The sequence below is a fragment of the Rosa rugosa genome, chromosome 6 (assembly GCF_958449725.1).
Source record: "Rosa rugosa chromosome 6, drRosRugo1.1, whole genome shotgun sequence".
NCBI lineage: Eukaryota > Viridiplantae > Streptophyta > Magnoliopsida > Rosales > Rosaceae > Rosa > Rosa rugosa.
Window position 1 is genome coordinate 50,436,613 of NC_084825.1, and position 18,532 is coordinate 50,455,144.

At 40.4% G+C, this 18,532-nt stretch overlaps 1 protein-coding gene across 3 annotated transcripts; it reads left to right on the forward strand.

Annotated features, from left to right (window-relative positions):
• The first annotated feature begins 6,027 nt into the window (after positions 1-6,027).
• Positions 6,028-18,169, forward strand: LOC133713383 (TMV resistance protein N-like). 3 transcript variants are annotated; one of them, XR_009847982.1, is made up of 6 exons: positions 6,030-6,782; positions 6,961-8,044; positions 14,931-15,278; positions 15,374-16,411; positions 16,524-17,603; positions 17,903-18,169. XR_009847982.1 is itself a non-coding variant. In XM_062139388.1 (5 exons), the coding sequence occupies exons 1-5, from the start codon at positions 6,298-6,300 to the stop codon at positions 16,571-16,573; spliced, it is 3,000 nt and encodes a 999-aa protein (XP_061995372.1). In that variant the 5' UTR covers positions 6,028-6,297; the 3' UTR covers positions 16,574-16,707. The 3 variants fall into 3 exon arrangements, 2 of the variants coding, with proteins under 2 accessions (XP_061995372.1, XP_061995371.1); XM_062139388.1 differs by lacking the exon at positions 17,903-18,169 and having other exon boundaries at positions 6,028-6,782; positions 16,529-16,707; XM_062139387.1 differs by lacking the exon at positions 17,903-18,169 and having other exon boundaries at positions 16,524-17,824.
• Positions 18,170-18,532: the final 363 nt, after the last annotated feature.

Sequence of the window (18,532 nt, forward strand, 5' to 3'; positions counted from 1 at the left end):
AATTAAACAATTAAAATTAAAACAAAGTATAATATTCACAAATGTATTCACAAAATATAAACATTTTACACGAAAAGGGGGGATTTTGTTTTTGGTTTTTTTGAAAATGAAACTAAGTTAACAAAAACAATTAAAATGCAAAAACATAAAAATACGAATGGAATGAAGGAACAAAGATCAAAACCGAAACTTATGATTAAAATTGATTCAAACCCTAATATTGTTCATCTAAGTCATGAGAAAGGAGTTGATCATGTGAAACATTCGAAAGCAAATGAATTCCCATTTTTTACTTTTCAATGCTAATTAACCTAAGCGAAAGCACCTAGATTAATCCTATCAAACATGCAATCAAACCCTAGAAAGCTAGTCAATCATGTCATGTTTAACGCATTACACATAGAGAAAGGCTATCAACTCAAGTGTACAACTTAGTATGGAAAAGTCCACCTAATTGCAATTCTCTTTAATTAAATTCGATCTTTGTACAAAACCTTTACTACTTTGATTCAAGTTTACACAAAACGAAAAGTCGATTTCATGTTCTTAAACCTAGCACCATTCATATCGAAACCCTAAGTGTTTGCAACCACATAAGATTAAAATACAAAAGTTATCTATAACGCAAATTTAATTAAACAAACCCACATAAGCAACTCTCGAATCACAATATATGAATCTGAAAATTCTCAATTAATCATAAAAATTCCAGAAATAATACTTTGTTCAAACATATATGTCAACTAGTTCATAACCAACGAAATTCAAAGCAAAGGTTACAAAGGAGAATAGGATTACACCGTGGATGAAGATGAGATGGATGATTCACGTTGTGGATTCTTGAAACTCGAAAGCAAGCTTCAAGGATGGCTATGGATGGAAGTGCTCACGGCTTCTCTTCTTCTTCTTTGGCCTTGCTTGAACTCGTGGAGATGACTAAACTTGAAACTAGAGGATGGAAAGGAAAATGGAAAGGAAATGGAGAGACAAAGAAAATGGAATGGATGAAGGAATGTCTTTCTTCTTTGTTGTAGCCTCTATTTATAGGCTACCAAGCAAAACTATTTGGATTTAAACAAATGATGATATGTTAGGTTTGAGCATTTAAACATTAATGGAATTTATTAGGTTTGAATATTTAAACACTAATGGAATTTGTTAGGTTTGAGTCACTTTCTACTCATTTTTCCTTCAATTAATTCTCCACCAAGACTTCAGATTTTGCCCGTGACTTCTTCATATGAAATGATCCATCATGAGTGTAGATCATTCTGTAAAATTTTCAGAATTTATCTCCATGTGTTTGGGCCGGAATTTCTGCTGGACTCCTTACAGGTCCAGTTTTCCAGTTTTGCTTCTGCAGAACATTGGGCTGACTGTTTGAAGGCCTTCCACTTCTTTTTGGCTCTTGCACTCTTCATAAGAAATGTTTCTTAGGATGTCTAGAATGGATCTGGAAGGTTTCAGCTCATTTGAAGTTCATTTGGTCAGGTGGTCGCTCCTTCTTCCTTGCTTGGCTTGGTTTCTCCTAGCCGGAGTAGGAAAATGTGTAAAGTTGACCTTTTTAGTGCATTTCCATTTTTCTCCATCATTTTATGGACCTAACACTTATTTCATCATCATCTACTCCAATGTACCTAAAAATAAAAATTGAATTAAAAATCGATTCGTTAAGGAATTAACTAAGCAAAATGTGAGGAATTAACTATTAAAATATCACATTAAAATGCTTCTATCACTGTTGTCCAATTTATTATAACTTTGTAACTCTTTGGAGTCATTGAAGTCTACAACTCCGGTATATGCGCTCATATCTTTTAGCTATTGGAACCAATGTTACCAATCTAAGAGTTCCTTTAACTAAGAACTCTTTCTGCAACTTGGTCATGCATTCATGAATAGCTTTGGTTCTTAATTGTTATTGATCTAGGTTATTGTATGAAACATGTGTACTACGAGTCTCTAAAGTCTTCTGCTTTTGAAGAAGCAATCTTTCTGGAATGAGCCATGAAATTTTGAAGCACGCTCATCTAGGCTCTTCTGCTTGTGACCATAATATTTGAGTTAGCTGTCAGCATTAGGAAACAAGCAAACTAACCTTGTGTACTGAAACTGTAGAATCCGCGTTCATTAATTCGTTAGAACAACTTCATAGTTACTCGCCACTGATGTTCTCTATATAATATTATTTTGTGTGTTTGAGACTGAAAATTTGTTTTTATTTTTCAGTGCAGAGTGGAATATACATGGGCTGTCGGTATATATGGGCCTTGCACGTTTTTTTTTTTTTAAATAAATAGAGGATTAGGCGATATTAGCTCCTCGGTGAAAGCCGATTTGGGGCGTCAAACGCCCACCCACAATCAGGAACCCACCGCCCGTCCCTCCATTTAGATTTATTAAAAAGAAGAAAAAACAATACAAATAGGGGAAGGGGGACCAAACCAAAACCTTCCCAAGAGCAAATAAAAAAATAAAAAAAAACCCATAGTCAAAGGGTGCAAAACAAAAAGGAAATAGTAAAACTAGCCAAAACTAGTGCACGAAGAACATATAAATTAGAGAGAACATGATCATGGAAACCACCTGCATGGCCATCCTTTGTGCACCAGCATTTGCTGCATCCTCATCAACATGACAAAGGTGCAGTTTGATCAAAACCAAGAGCTGCAGGTTGGAGCATCTCGTCTGTAGCAAATAGCAGCTAAGCATGACGAAAGTAAGGAAAACCCAGAGAGTCCATACGTAGGAATGAAATAATTTCAACAGGAGGGGAAGTGTGCCAAAACCAAAGATGGTGAAGACAAACCCAAATTAGCAAGCCTATCGGCGACAGTGTTCCCTTCTCGAAGAACATGAGAAGAAAAGAAAGACATTACACGAGTTCTAGCCACACAATTAAGCCACGGGATGCGCAACTGCCACGGGGGGACAAAAGATGGTTTAGAGAAACATTCAACCACACTAGTAGAGTCACATTCGAGCCACACACAATGCCAACCTAGCTGAAAAGCCAATTCAACCCCAATAATTACCGCCATGAGCTCTGAAAAGAAAGCACTATGATGTCCAAGGCTCGTGCTAAAACCTCCAATGAAACGACCTTGACAATCCCGAAAAACACCCACACAAGCTGCAGGACCTGGATTTCCTTTAGCAAGACCATCAGTATTGAGCTTAATCCACGGAGAAATAGGAGGGTGCCACAGAACAAGCCGATTTTCTTTTCGGGTTTTAGCGGTTGGTGTCACACCCAATGCAAGAAGCAATTGGGCATCTAAGACTCCATTGGTGTCACCAGGCGTATGAGGAGCAACAAATTGAAGCCAAGCTTTAATAGATCGGAAGACACGCATAAGAGACGGTTTTTTGTTCTCAAACCGTAACTTATTACGAGACTTCCAAATAGCCATAATTACATACAAGCCTCCTGCAAGTCAAAGATTTTTCAATTGAGTAGAGAAGGCCTTGTGAGTGAAAACATTCCAAAGATCTAGAAAAGAGCCACTAGATGGCAAAGAACAACCAAAGCAGCAAGCCAACCATTGCCAAACATGTTGAGCAAAAGAGCAATTGAAAAGGAGATGGGTCTGATCCTCTGTAAAACCAAAATTACAAAGCTGACAAACAGACACCATAGGAATACCTCTCTTTTGAAGTTGATCATCCGTAGGCAATTTATGATGAAATAAGCGCCAAGCTAGCAAAGAATAGCGTGGAGGAATATAGTTACGCCACACTGAAGAAACCCATGTCGGTGATAAAAATTTTGGTCGTAAATGTTCATAGGCAAAGGAAAAAGAAAGAGTCCCATTACCAGAATGCTCCCAAACAAGAGAATCACTAATAGGTTCCAAAGGGAGGGGGACTAGCATGATCTCTTTAGCCAAATCTGGGAAGGCTTGACAAAATCGAGCCGGCAAAGCCCAACTTTGATTTGAGATAAAGGAAGCAATAGTAGATGTCAAATGAGCAGAATAAGTCGTAGCATGAAGCTTATCAACAATGGGTATATCAAGCCATTTTTCAGTCCAAAATCGAACTAATTGTCCATCCCCAATGAGCCATTTTGAATTTTGAAACAATAGGGAAAGAGAAACTTTTAACCCATGCCAAATTGAAGAACCAAAATATCTAATCTTCATATGATGGAAGATCGAGAATCGACGATGGGCAAAAATACTCCATGCTGAATTAACTGTTAGAACACGCCACCCCATAGTAAGAAGCGCTGTAGAGTTAAGAGTTTTCAGATGTCGAAGACCAAGCCCAGCTTCTTTCTTTGGTGCACAAATTTGATTCCAGGAAACAATGACAAGCTTTTTAATGGCTATGTTCCCAGACCATATGAAATTGCGAGCACAAGTTGATATGCACGTTGCCAAACATAACATTAAGTTAATACAACATGTTTCACGACATTGAGTGACAGTAATATGAAAACACAAATGAACATGCATTTTTCTCTCCGAAATTACTTGTTTGTAATCTCAGCAGACAAAAAAATATTGGTAAAAAAACAAAAGCAAAGCAATAGAAATACCCAAGTAGCACAAGAAGTGAAACAAGGAGCTGATTGCTCATCAAAAGAAGAAGTAAAGAGACTTGACTTTCCAAAGGCCAAATGGAATGCCCTCCTAGTCATAGGCAACTTATCTGCAGCCTTTAGTAGCATCTCTTTGATAAGAGTTGGATCCTTTAGAGCAAGTTCACCTGTAGTCAAGAAATGTCAAGGTCGAAAAGTCAAGAATTCGACCAGTCAAGTAACTGTTCACTGCCACTGGACATGGGTTTCCACCCGTTTTTTTTCTTGACCAGTCAAGACTTGCACAATTGAACATCTTCCTCATCCGTCCATCTCCTTTTGTCTTGGATATTATCATCTTCACTTTGATCTCCCTTTGGTCCGGCCACTGGGCGTGTGTTTCCCCTTTGTTCATCCATATTGGATATAAATAAATTTGGAAGATGAGAGCTATATGAAGAGGAGGAAGCACAAAATTGGGTTACTATGAAAGATAATTTTTTGGGTATGAGATGTAAAATAAATGGTAGGTATTTATAGAGAAATGTTTAGAATTTTTTTTAATTTTTTTTGTTACCGTTTATTAATGTTACAAACATATATATACATGTTAATTGTAAGCCGTAGGATTGCCCATTTAATTGAAATGAAGGGCTTGGATTAATTGACCGTTAGGCCCAGATTTCAAATAGGACCAACGACTATCTTCCACGTGGCGGGCCGGCCCCCTCTCTCTGTCGTTACGCGACAAGCGACTGGCTTCACGCCTAGTCTCTTTGCGGCGCCACGTGTCATCATGCTGTCGTCCAGTTCCCTCCCTCGGTGCGTCGTCGTCTGCTGAGATGGTGCTCACGTCAGCCACGATCAGGGTTGGGCCGAGCTGGCATGTGGGCTTGGTCGGTCATGGAAATAGTCATGGACTTGACTATTTTCTTGGCTGTAGTCAAGAGGGGGTGGGTTTTGCCCGGTCAAGCATCCACCGTTGGACCTGGTTTTCTCCCACAGTCGGTCACAACATCAGCTTTGTCTTGCTGGTGACCAGTCAAGACTACACCGGTGAACTTGCTCTTATTGACACTAAAAGCTAAGTTGCTCCGAATCACAACTTCACAACAGAGCCACATTTCTTGTGCAAATCACCCTACACCTCTGAATGCCAAAGATAAGAGTCAATGGTCAATGCTCTATGGTCTCCACCAAATTCAAATTCACCACAGGAAAATTCCAATCATGACAAAACTTGTTCAACTTCTGGAATCCAAAAAGACATATTATATTTTTGTATTGACATGCTTTATTTAGTTTTACTATTTCATTAATTTTCTAAGTTAAGCTGGACCGGCCAAAGTTAATTACTCTAAAAAAAAAACAATTGATCGGAGTGCAAGCAACAATTTTACCGGTTTGTATTGCTCTTGCCAGGGACATAGACATTGAAAACAATGAACCAATCATATTGCTCTTGCCCAGTACATAGAAATTGAAAACTAGGATTGGATCATATTGCTTTTGCCCAGTCAAACTATATGCGCCGGTCCAAGCACGTACACCCAGATGGTCGGTGCTAATTTCCAACCCCAAATGGGTCGGTGCTAGTTTCCAACCCCAAATACCAAAACAAAGATTGAGAAATTACCTGGTTAGTAGAGAATAATGAAAGGGTTTAGAAGAGCATCCATCCAACAAGAAGAGCAACTTGCACAATTAGGCTCTTCATTGCAATTAGAAAATGGAGCATTAGTTTCAGTTGTTGAACTTCTGTTTCTTACACGATGGCTTCTTCATCTTCATCTTCATCTGGTGCTCGTTGCAAGTATGATGTGTTCCTCAGTTTTAGAGGGGCAGACACCCGCAAGATCTTCGTCGGCCATCTTTACAGAGCTCTGAAACAGAAAACAATCAACACCTTCATCGATTCTGAAGAGCTCAGTAAAGGAAACAAGATTTCGGAGCTACTCACAGCTATTGAGGACTCGAGGATTTCGATTGTAGTTTTTTCTCAAAAGTATGCATCTTCCACTTGGTGCTTAAAAGAGCTCGTCAAAATCCTGGATTGCATGGATACGAAGAAGCAGATAGTGGTGCCTATCTTCTACGAAGTAGATCCCTCTGATCTACGGAAAATCAATGGAAAATTTGCAGAAGCTTTTGCCAAACACGGAGAGAATTCTAACCTCGACAACGAAGAGTTGGAAAGCTGGAGGTCCGCTGTAAATAGAGTCGCGGATCTATCTGGCTGGGATTCGACCAAATATGAGTGAGTAATCTTTCTTCGAACTCTCGGTTAGTTTTAGTTAGTATGTCAGGCGGAGTGGCCTGATTTTAGTCTTTCTTGATCACATTTTAGTTTAGTTCTATGTCACTATATGTTCCTAGCAACTGTATGACTCTATCACTCTTTACAAATACAATTACACGGATTTCAAATCTTGCAGGGATGATGGCAAGCTTGTTGAGGAAATTGTTGAAAATACTTTAAAAAAACTGATCCACACTTCGTCCAATAAAGCTGATGGCTTGGTTGGAATGGATTCCCACATTACAGAAATGAATTCAAGATTATGTATTCAGGTTAATGATGTTCGTGTTGTTGGAATATGGGGTATGGGCGGTTTAGGAAAAACAACCATTGCTAGAGCTGTTTTTGACGAAATTGCTTGCCAATTTGAACACTCCTGCTTTCTTGATAATGTCAAAGAAGCTTTTATAAACAAGCGTGAAGTACAAATGCAGGAAGCACTTATATCTATATTGCTGAAGGAAAAGGTGCAGAGTCTGGGTTTGAACAGAGGTTGGAATATGATAAAGGAAAGGCTAGGTTTGAAAAAAGTCTTGGTTGTTCTTGATGATGTGGAAACTTTTGCCCAAATAGAAGCCTTGCTTGGAAAACTACATGCATTTGGTGAGGGAAGTAGGCTCATTGTAACAACTAGAAATAAGCAATCGCTAAGTGGAGTTAATGAGACGTTCAAGCCATCGTATTTAAGGGATGATGAAGCTCTCGAGCTGTTTCGGAAATATGCTTTCAGAACAAATCAACCCAACAGAGATTACGATCATCTATCAAGGCGTGCCATAGAATATGCTCAAGGTTTGCCTTTAGCACTTAAAGTCTTGGGGGCATTTCTTGATAACAAAAGTGTATGTGAATGGGAAGTCGTGTTGGAGAAATTGAAGAAAATCCCACACATAGAAATTCAGGATGTGCTTAGAACAAGCTTTGATGGACTGGACGATTCAGAGAAAAACATATTCCTAGATATTGCATGTCTCTTTAGAAAATGGCGCACAAATTTTGTAACGGAATTACTGGACAGTTTTGGCTTCTTTCCCCACAATGGATTAAGAGTTCTAGTTGACAGAGCTCTCATAACTTCGTCAAATTACAGAGTCGACATGCATGATTTATTACAAGAAATGGGTAGAGAAATCGTCCGCCTAGAATCTACTAAAAAACCTGGGAAGCGTAGCAGGTTGTGGAGTTACAAAGATGTTAATCACGTGTTGACTCAAAATACGGTGAGATATTCAATCAATCATGATCATTCTTTAGCTCTTTTCCATGTCAAATGTGTACATAATGTTTGGTAAAATACAAGGGAAAATTTTGGTAAGTGTACCTGAACTATGGACCACTACGAATTTCAGTACATAAATTTCCAAAACATAAACTTTGGTACATGAGGTTTAAAAACTGACCAGTTAGCATACACGACGTCAATGACGCCGTTAGTTTGGTGCCAGATGGCCGTATTTGAAGGGGTAAAATGGTCTGTACGGCCTTTTCCCTCCAACCTACAACCTACACTCCTTACACATATTTTTCCCGCCATAATTCTGATAAAGTCTGCAACTAACCATACTCTTGTTTAAAAATGGACTATTAGTAGTGGTGAAAATGAAAAAAAAAAATGGCAATGATAGGAATGAAATTACTTAGTTAATGGTTCAATTGTGCATGACATAGAAATTCCAAATAATGGAAAGCAATTGTTCATACTGCCCCCTACTACAGATTTTCCAAAAACCACCTGTTACACAAAAGCTTATGGCATTTATCCTATAACATAAGAAAACAAATGCCACATTAACAGGTGGTGTTTCTTGCCATAACTACCAAGCTTGGTTCCTAAAACACAGAATTCAGGGTTTCCACAAAGCCCTCTGCAGTTTCGGTTTTTGAGGTTGAACAGATGCAGCAGCAAGTCTGGGTGACTTTCTTGGCTTAATTCTCCTTGCAGGCAACTTGTACCTCTTCCTTGACCCTCCAGCACTTGCTGATGATGTCTCATTCACTGGTTCAGCCTAGGAAATGATGAAATAGATAGTTGAATAGCAATGGTTCGTATAAAATGATGCAACCAAACCAGCTAACCTATTATTTCACACAATCACAATGACCAACAATAACCAACAATAACCATCCAACAAAATTTACCTGAGAAGCACTCTGCCCAACTGCGGTCATGTTTTGAGAAAGGTTTCCATTCCTAGGCCCTCCGGAATCAATATTAAGATTGAGATTGACATTAACACGAAAATTAATATTTTGGTTGGCATTGTCATTAACCAGATTTGGCTGCACAGATGATGCTTGAGAATATGCATTGTCCTGAATTGATTCTTCAGTTGGCAAAGGTGGTGCATCTCTAATTTGATCATCATCCTGAGGTTGTTCTTGCAATGGAGGTTGAACTCCAGGTTCTGCAGCTTCATCCACAGTTTGAGGCTCAGCATGATCTTGGTGGCCTTCTTCATTGACACCCTTAATGTTGAGCATACAAACATTAACTTAGCACAGTTCAAAACATTAACTTTCATCAATATTGCGAACCATACCTCGTTTCTTCTTTCACAAGTCCTCCTGTTGTGACCTTTCATGTGACATCTCCCACATGTTATCTGAGAATAGTAGCTCTTCGACAGCCTTTCACTTCCAGCTGGAGGAGGTTCCTCACCTAAAAATGAAGGCAATTTCCAGTAAGTAACCCAACAAACTAACTGAAAATGTACTTGCAAGTAAAAAAAACAAAAGTTCAAAAATCACATTAGCCACCTGGTTCCTTTGTTCTTTTTGTTTTGGGCCTCCCTGGTTGCCTCCTATATAGTGGAGGTGCTATTGCCCTTTGAATCAACTCCCATTCAGCAACACCTGCAATGGGATTGATGACCACCTCATATGCTTCCATATATCTCTTTTGAGTATACCATTCTGAAACATAATCATCCAGGCTCCTTCCTTTGCTATAAATTGCAGCAATTGCATGGCCACAAGGCAGTCCACTTAAATCCCATCTTCTGCAGGTGCATGACATGGTGTCCAGCTGCACAGAATGCTGACTCACAACTCCACTCTGGCAAGCAACACCCCTTCCCTGTATTTCAAACCTCATGTCACTAGACTCAAGTGCTCTGTATTCATGGCTCCAGACTGCATTTTTCTTTAACAACTTCTCAATTCTAGGCCCTACCTTGCACCTCCACTTAGCAGCAGAATTCCTCCTATGGTTTAACCTCACCATCAGTGCTTTCCTAATGTCCTCCAAACATGGAAGAATTGGTTTTTTCCTTGCATCTAAGACACTCTTATTGAATGACTCACTGTGGTTGTTCAGAAGGATGTCACACTTAATCTGATCCTTAAAGTGTGACCTAGACCAATGGCAAGCTGGCCTGTCAACACACCACTTCCAAGCCAAGAAAGATGCCTTCTGCAATTCCTCCATTGCATTGTCATACTGAGACATAGTATTAGCTCGTGCCACTGCCCAGAGAAGTTGCTTTAAAGCCAAACCAGTGTGGCCATCTCCCTTGAAGTTGTTGTGCAAGTGTCGTACGCAATGCCTATGCTCAGAGTTGGGAAAGAGGTCCTTGATTGCCTGCTCCAGTCCCTTTTGCTTATCTGAAATGAATGCATAATGCACTGAAGAGTATATCTGGAGGTCCTCTCTCAAGAATGTTAGAAACCAGGTCCAAGAATCCCTTGTTTCTTGCTCTACAATTGCATACGCAATCGGATACATGCCATTGTTGCCATCGATCCCTACTGCAGACAACAACTGGCCCTTGTGCACACCCTTTAAATGACATCCATCAAGACCTATGATAGGTCTGCAACCTGCTCTCCATCCCTTCTTCAAAGCTTCGAAACAAATATAAATCCTTTTAAACCTCGTAACTTCACCTTGTAGCTCAGTCTGGATCCAGACAGAAGTTCCTGGATTTCTTTTCTTCAGCTCATTCGCATAACTCTCCAGAAGATTATACTGCTCTTCATATGTCCCCTGTGCCTTCTGCGTTGCCATTCGTTTAGCTCTGTATGCCATCTGGTAGCCAATATCCATTCCAAAATCCCTATTAACTGCATTTTGGATTCCCTCTCTTGACCAGTTCCCATCTGCCATGAACTGGTCCATGTATTCATTTGCAATGAATGGTGCGTGGCAGTGATAAACTCTACCCTCTAGTGATGAACACTCATGTACTGGCCTGTAAACCTTGATCATTACTTGAGCTGTCTTTTCCTTCGGTGAACTTGCATATAGCCAAAATGGGCACCCTGGTGAGGTCCTGCACCTTACAAGGACTTTGTCTTTGGTATTCCTCTCAAACCTCAGCTCCTTCCTTGTTAAAACAGCATGCTTTCTAACCGCATTCTTAAAAACTACAGAGTTTGGGAACACCATTCCCAACTGAAATCTTGGGTTCCTCATTTCAATTTTTGGGTTGAACTCCACCCAATCAGAAAACCTCTTCCTGCATCCCACTTTGTAAGGGCCAACATCTTCACCCTCACTATCAGACCCATGAATACTTGGAAAACCATCTGATCCATCATCCTCCACATCACTTATATTCCCTTCAAACCCCATATCTTCAAACTCCCCTACCAAACTTGGATCACCATCCACATTTCTCTCAAAGTCAACTTCATCTTCCTCATCCAACAGCTCATAGTCACTATCAACAATCCCATCATAATTAGGGTCATCAGAATCAGACGACTCAGAGCTAAAGTCTCCATCCGGAACTGCATAAGAGCAACCTTCATTCCCCCTTGTTGAATACCTCCTTGCCTCTGCCTTTTTAGGTCTCATTCGTTTCTTCTTCGGTGCCTCAACCACTTTTTGCTTCCCTTTATCCCTTGCAGAGTTGGAAGTCACCCTGGAGGATGTTTGAACAGATTGAGCTTGAGAGCTTTGATTGGCTTCAGGCTCCCTAATTGATATCCCAGCAGCTGGCCTCCCAAAACCTGCATCCCTTCTTGTACGGGTACTTGACACATTTCTTGGCCCAGCTGTTCTTGGCCTAGAAGCTCTTGACACTGTCACCGAACTATGCATCCCAGCTGTTGTTAACCCATCTTGTTGGCCCATCCTGCCAACATCTTGGCCCAGCACCATTCCATCTTGTTGGCCCCTCATATAATCCTCTTGGCCCATAGTTGGCCCTTCCTCATTGTTGATGACCATATTTGCTTCCTCATTTCCCTCTGCAACTGGGTCCAAGTCTCCATCTTCAATTGCTGATAATGGCAGATCCTCAATGAAATTGCTGAAATAAAGAAGGTGGTCCACATCACTAGCATAACCATCCAACTCCCAATCTTGGAAATGCCTCCGTCCACCAAGACAAACAATATATACATCAAGTATCCTAGTATTACTGGGAACAAACTGCACCATATCCATTGCATCTAAATCAGTCACTATTGGTAGGTACCCACTTCCATCTTCACTCCCAGGAATCCTATACCAATACATGATCGGACCTCCAATATAACCAAGATCATTCGCCCAGTAGTTGAATCCTGTAACAGATATTTTATCCGGATCAACTCCATCCACAAACACAGGATCTTCACTCCCCCTGTACTGCCTATTGATACCTCCATTACTGTAAAACCTGCCGCCGTGGTGAATCTTCACAGTAAACAAACTGGGATCTGGGAAATTCAAAAGAATTTCATATCAGATTATATCCTTCACACTAATCACACCAACAGTAATCCAATCAGATCAAACAAACCCATTATACTTTTCTTTTTTTTAAAAATAAAGAGGCATGCTTTAAATTCTTAATCCAGAACAGAAATTCCCATAAAGGACAAGGCACTAGTTCACAACAAACTCAAAAAAAAAAAGCATAGCAAATTAGACATAGTTCCTAATCCAAAAATAAACCCAATTTGTAGGGCCAGTCTTTCTAGAAAACCAATCTTCATATCATCAACATTCAAAACAAAGCCTACCCTCACCGTACATCTTGTTGTTTTTCATTCATGACTATCATCTTTACTAGTTCCACTCAGGTTATCACTTTTCACTAAAATTGAGAGCACTCTCCAGCTCCCATATCATTATAAAGACATGTTCAAAACAAAAACATAAATGCACCCTTATGTCGCAGTTCAACTCTAGTATATACATTTCCAGACAAAATGCACCCTCAAGTACCTAGAACTTGCATCAAGAAAATGTGAACAAAAGCAGAAAAAAGCAGGTCAGTATGAGCCTGGGGATTTATCCACGGCCTCACTAAAAAGCTTGCATTCTCTAACAACTAAACAAACTAACATAATTGAAATCAACATCACTTCAGTTCCCGGGACCTAGAACCACAATGTCATTTGTGGAACCAAAGTAATCATATCCAACAACAAGACCAAACCAGATCCTTCCAAATAAACTCAAATCTAAACCCTACTGTAATCATTCTTAAACAAACCCCTAACATCAATCAACCAAAATATCAACCAATTAACACAGAAACAACATTTGAACCAATTAACCACGATATCAAAACAACTTATGCAGCAAATCTAAATAAAGAGACATGCTTTAAATTCTGGATCCAGAACAGAAATTCCCATAAAGGACAAAGCACTAGTTCACAACAAACTCAAAAAAAAGCATAGCAAATTAGACATGGTTCCTAATCCAAAAAAAAACCCAATGTACTATAACATCAAAACCGTTGCGGCGGCGAAAAACCGGCAACCGGCCACCATTTCCTAGTACCTCCTGGGGCCGTACCCGATCGGCGCAGTCTGGAGATCAGAGGGATCCACCTTCTTGATCGACGGTCTCCTTGTCGACGGCGATCTCGTCGGTCTTCATGGCGGACTCGTCGGGGAAAAGTCCATGCGGCGCTCGCACTCCTCCTCCTGGAGCTTTAGGGAGATGCCGCGGACGGGGCCCTTCTGGATGCGCTTCATGAGATGGGTCGAGAATGAGGCGCTTCGACGGGATTTTTGCAGATCCTCCAGGACCTTCTTGTTCGTGTGGAAGACGAGGGTCATGCGCGAGTAGTACCTCTCGATCACCTGCCAGGAGGACTTCTTCACGGTCTTGGTGCGGACGCGTCCCATGGCGGTGGAGCTCTGTGTGTGTGTGCGTGAGGTAGGGTTTGGGAGGAGAGGGACGGCTGTGTGTGTGTGGCAAACCCATTATACATACTGTTTCCTTTTTTTAATGTCAGTAAGGGACTTCCATTAGTGCTAACAAATACATTCACATGCCAAATCGGGTCAACAGATTCATTTACTTCAACACTAGTTCACACCCACCAACCAGAAACCCTAATCTTGAATACTGTATTCAATTCCCAACCAATTTCAACCATTTTCACCGACAAAAAGGGGTTTTTTAAATAGAAAAGGCAGAACAAGACAAAAAAATGGGATAAACAAACAGTGCCCACAAACCCTAGCCAGTCAATATTTGACTCTGATAAACAAAGAAGGAATATTTTTTTACCACACTCAATCAAACACCCTTAAATTGCGACAGAAGCATCAAAAGCAAACAGATCTATTAAAGGGAATAATTTATCCATACCTCCATATCTTGCTGGATCTCCATCCAACCGGAAATACCTCCAGTATTGTGCCATTCACTCCACTCCACTTTTTCCTATTCTTTCTGATAAGATTCTGATTCCCTCTGCCCTTAACTGTCCTTATTCACTCTTAGTATTAGCTGTTGCTGTGCTTTCCCTTTCTCTGAGCTGTGGCTGTCAAAGGGATAAAAGAGAGAGAGAAACGAGTTGACTGTGGTGGACTACATGTCCTTATATACGACAGCTGACCAAGTCGAAGGGATAAGGGTTTTCAAACTAAAAAACCAATTCTGCCCTTTATTATGTGCGTAATGGCACGACGTCTGACGGAGTCATTGACGTCGTGTACGTATATTGGGTCGGGTTTCATATTTGATGTACCAAAGTTTATGTTTTGGAAATTTATGTACTGAAATTCGTAGTGGGCCTTACTTTGGATACTATTCATGATTTTTTCCCAAAATACAAAGATTCAACTTTGACCAAATCATGGGAATCTTGTATTACCTTTCTGATAATGTTATGGATATTTTGCACTGACATGTAATTTGCTATTGGTTTGCAGGCTACGGATGCAATTGAATGCTTAATGCTAGACTTGTCGAACTCAAAAGTTGACCTAAGCATAAATGCTGAGGCCTTTGTAAGGATGACGAAGCTAAGACTGCTAATAATCTGTTATTCATTCCCCGTATACCTATTTCCATATAGCGAGTGCCGCAAGAATATATGCCCAGTAGGTGGTTGTAAACAACTCTTGAGGGGGGACTTCGAGTTTCTTTCCCATGAATTGAGGTTTCTCTTATGGCATGGATGCCCGGTAAAGTGTTTGCCATCATCTTTTATCCCGAAGAATCTTGTTCACCTTGACATGCGTGGTAGTCACATTCGAGAACTTTGGGAAGGAATCAAGGTACGATCATCTAAATATCCTTTTCTTGTTTCAAAATTATAAATTTCCATGTGCCCCATGTATGAAGACATGTTTTCCTGGTGTTTTAAATGCAGCCCCTACAAAATCTGAGAGTCATCAAGTTAAGTCACTGTCGATACCTTGTCAAAATCCCCGACTTAACTGAGGCGATAAATCTTGAGACACTACTTCTTGATGGCTGTTCAAGTTTATTTGAGGTTCATTCATCCATTTCTGCTCTTCAAAACCTTCATTTATTGGATCTAACCGGGTGCAAAATACTCAAGATTCTCCCAAAGAGAATTCATATGAAATCTCTACAGACCCTCTGTCTTTCGGGCTGCTCAAATCTTGAAAAGTTTCCGGAGATTTCAGGAATCATGAAGGAGCTATCAATGCTTCGTTTAGATGGGACCGCAATTAAAGGACTGCCCTCATCAATTGATCTGCTTCTGAGGATTAAAAAATTGAGTGTGCGGAACTGCAAAAGCCTTGAATTTCTTCCCGACAGTATCTGTAATTTGGCAAACCTTACACATATGAATCTGTCTGGGTGCTCAGTACTTCATTACTTGCCTGAGAAATTGGGGGACTTGGAATCCTTGGAGGTCCTCGATGTAGGATATAGTGGTATAAAACAACTTCCATTCTCTGTCCTACGTTTGGGAAAGCTTAAAGGTGGATTATCATGTATTGGATGTAAAAAGATGACGGCACCCTTGTCAGCCTGGCCATCATCAATCGAAGAATATTGTAGTTACTCTGTTCTGCTACGTCTTGATTTAAGTGACTGCAATCTGTTGGAGTTATCGGATGGTATTGCTCATTTATATTCATTGAAAACATTAAGGCTGTGCAGAAACAAATTGGAGAGCTTACCTGTGACAGTGAATCGACTTCGTTGTCTAACGCATCTTGAATTGGAAGCTTGTAAGCGACTGAAGTCGGTACCTGAGCTTTCATCGAGTGTAATACGCATAGATGCACATGATTGCACAGCTCTGGAAACAGTTTCAAGACGAAAGACTGATCCAGTATGTAGAATTCTAGACTTCAGGTTTTCTAATTGCTTCCGGCTTCAAGCAAATTTGTTTATAGATATTGTTGAGACTGAGACTTATTCTCTCGACCAGGTTTCTCTCTCTCTCTCTCTCTCTCTCTCTCTCTCTCTCTCTCTCTCTCTCTCTCTCAACTGACACACATAAAAATCCCGAAAGTAAGTTTATAGTTGTTTTCAATGTATAGGACAGTCATCTGCGACCTCTGTGGTTCCACATGTGGCTTCCTGGAAGTGAAGTTCCAGAATGGTTCAACCTTCGGGATACAGGATGTTCAGAAACTTTTCGGAAGACAGGATGTTCAGCAACTTTCCAAGCACCACTGAATAGTTTCAATAACAAGCTTTTAGGATTTGCTATATGCATTGTTATTAAATTCAATGGTGCTTGTCATGATGTATCTGATATGTATGGAAGATGTTATTGGACCTCAAAAGGAAAACATGGTGAGTACTCCTTCGAATTTGATTTGCTCGGCCGGCAGTTCGGAATTTACAGTATAGAGTCAGATCACCTGTTCATGGCATATTTGCCATGGTCTGGATATGGCAGGATTTCACAAGATAGATTAGATGCATTCAAGATTGTAGTAGAAACTGGAACTTATTCGCCGACAGAAGATTGGTTTACTAGTGGCTGCGGTGTTCGTTTAGTTTATGCTCACGATGAGATGCAAAATAGCGTGACACAGCCCCTAATTCATGTAGATGGCCAGACAATGGAGGATGCGGTGCAGCAGGGGGAGGGGTGCTGTGCTATAGGAGGGGTGTCGGGGATTGGCGCACCTTTCTTTACGGACCCGTTGGAAATAAGAAAGAGTGAAACAGAGTTGGAGGCAGAGTCATCGGAGTCGCGTGAGGAGAGAGGCACGTGCCAAATATTGGAGCTGTTACCAGAGCCGCAGACCGAGAGAAAAGAAGAGGAGGAGGGAGAGGGGTGCCAGGCGTTAGGGTCGGCATTCTCTCTGAGAAAGAAAGAAACAGAAAGAGAAGGAGACAGAGTCACCAGAATCTCGGACGAGGGGGAGATATCGGAGTTGGGCAGCCACAGTGATCTGGTGGTGCCAAATTCACAGAGTGAGGGCAAAGAAGAGAAAGAATTGATGGGGGAGGAGTCGTTGGAGAGGGTTGTTAGGGCCGCTGTGCAGCTGCTTTTACTGGCTGGGTGAAGTATGGCGTGGAAATATAGAGAAGTGGCAGAAGCAGAGGACTTTGGCTTGCATGAAAGGAAAAAAGATTAGTTGAAGAGTTGACAGTAATGATCCAAGGTTAGTTTCTTAGTAGAAAGTCTATGCATTTATGTGCTGTCTTTGATGCTCGTAAAGATCTTCATGTTATTATTTTTGTTACTCATCTTTTAAGTTTTGTTACTTAGAAATAGCACCAGTCAACATTGTGGGTGACTGAATTATTTGTCTGAAACTTGAAATTGTAATTTGTTGATTGCATTCCCTTGACAAGTATATAGCTTTTATTGTGAATTCTCGTACGTACGATACACAAGTTTGGCACCATACTGTTGCCTTGTTGGAGAAATGTTGGTAACATATGTTTGTTGCTATTGTAGAGTTCTCTTCTGAGGATTGTTCGGGCAAAAATTTCAGCACTTGATGTTACTATCATGAGGATTGTTGAAAATATCACCATGATTTGCCCTCAGTAGTGTAAATCTGAGCGTTTGAACTAAGTAAAAGTGAGAACATATGAAGTTAGCAACAAATTTGTGGCGGAAAACGTATGCTTCTCTATTCTAAAGTTCTGTAGTCAATGGCTTGGACAGAAAAAACTCACTGGCCCTTTTATTCACACACAGCTCAATAACCCTCATCTTCTCTCTAATGAACTGTCTCTCTGCACAGATTGAGTGTAGATAAATGAATTTCTCAGCGAACCACAATTGAGTGTATTGATAAATGAATTTCTCACTTAATTTTAATTTTATGAGATGACTAGCCATAATCTCGTAGGGTTACTAATGAATAAGGGTTCAATGTAACAGTGTGGATAGTACTGGTCTTTCCTAACTGCGTGGATAGTTATGAGTAAAGAAATAAATAAAAAAGAAGAAAGAAAGAAAGAAATAAAAATAAATAAATAAAGAAAGAAAAAAAAACTTTTGAGGGTAAATAGGTCTTTTTGCCCTCATTTTCGGCCTCACGTGCGTCGCATGTGCAAAATTTAACGTTTCCGTGACGGA

Bases quoted from the DNA above. Each gene is read 5' to 3' on its own strand.
- LOC133713383 (XM_062139387.1), top strand. From the start codon at position 6,298: ATGGCTTCTTCATCTTCATCTTCATCTGGTGCTCGTTGCAAGTATGAT. The intron at 6,783-6,960 runs GTGAGTAATCTT...CAAATCTTGCAG, and splicing joins TGGGATTCGACCAAATATGA to GGATGATGGCAAGCTTGTTG. The intron at 8,045-14,930 runs GTGAGATATTCA...ATTGGTTTGCAG, and splicing joins ACGTGTTGACTCAAAATACG to GCTACGGATGCAATTGAATG.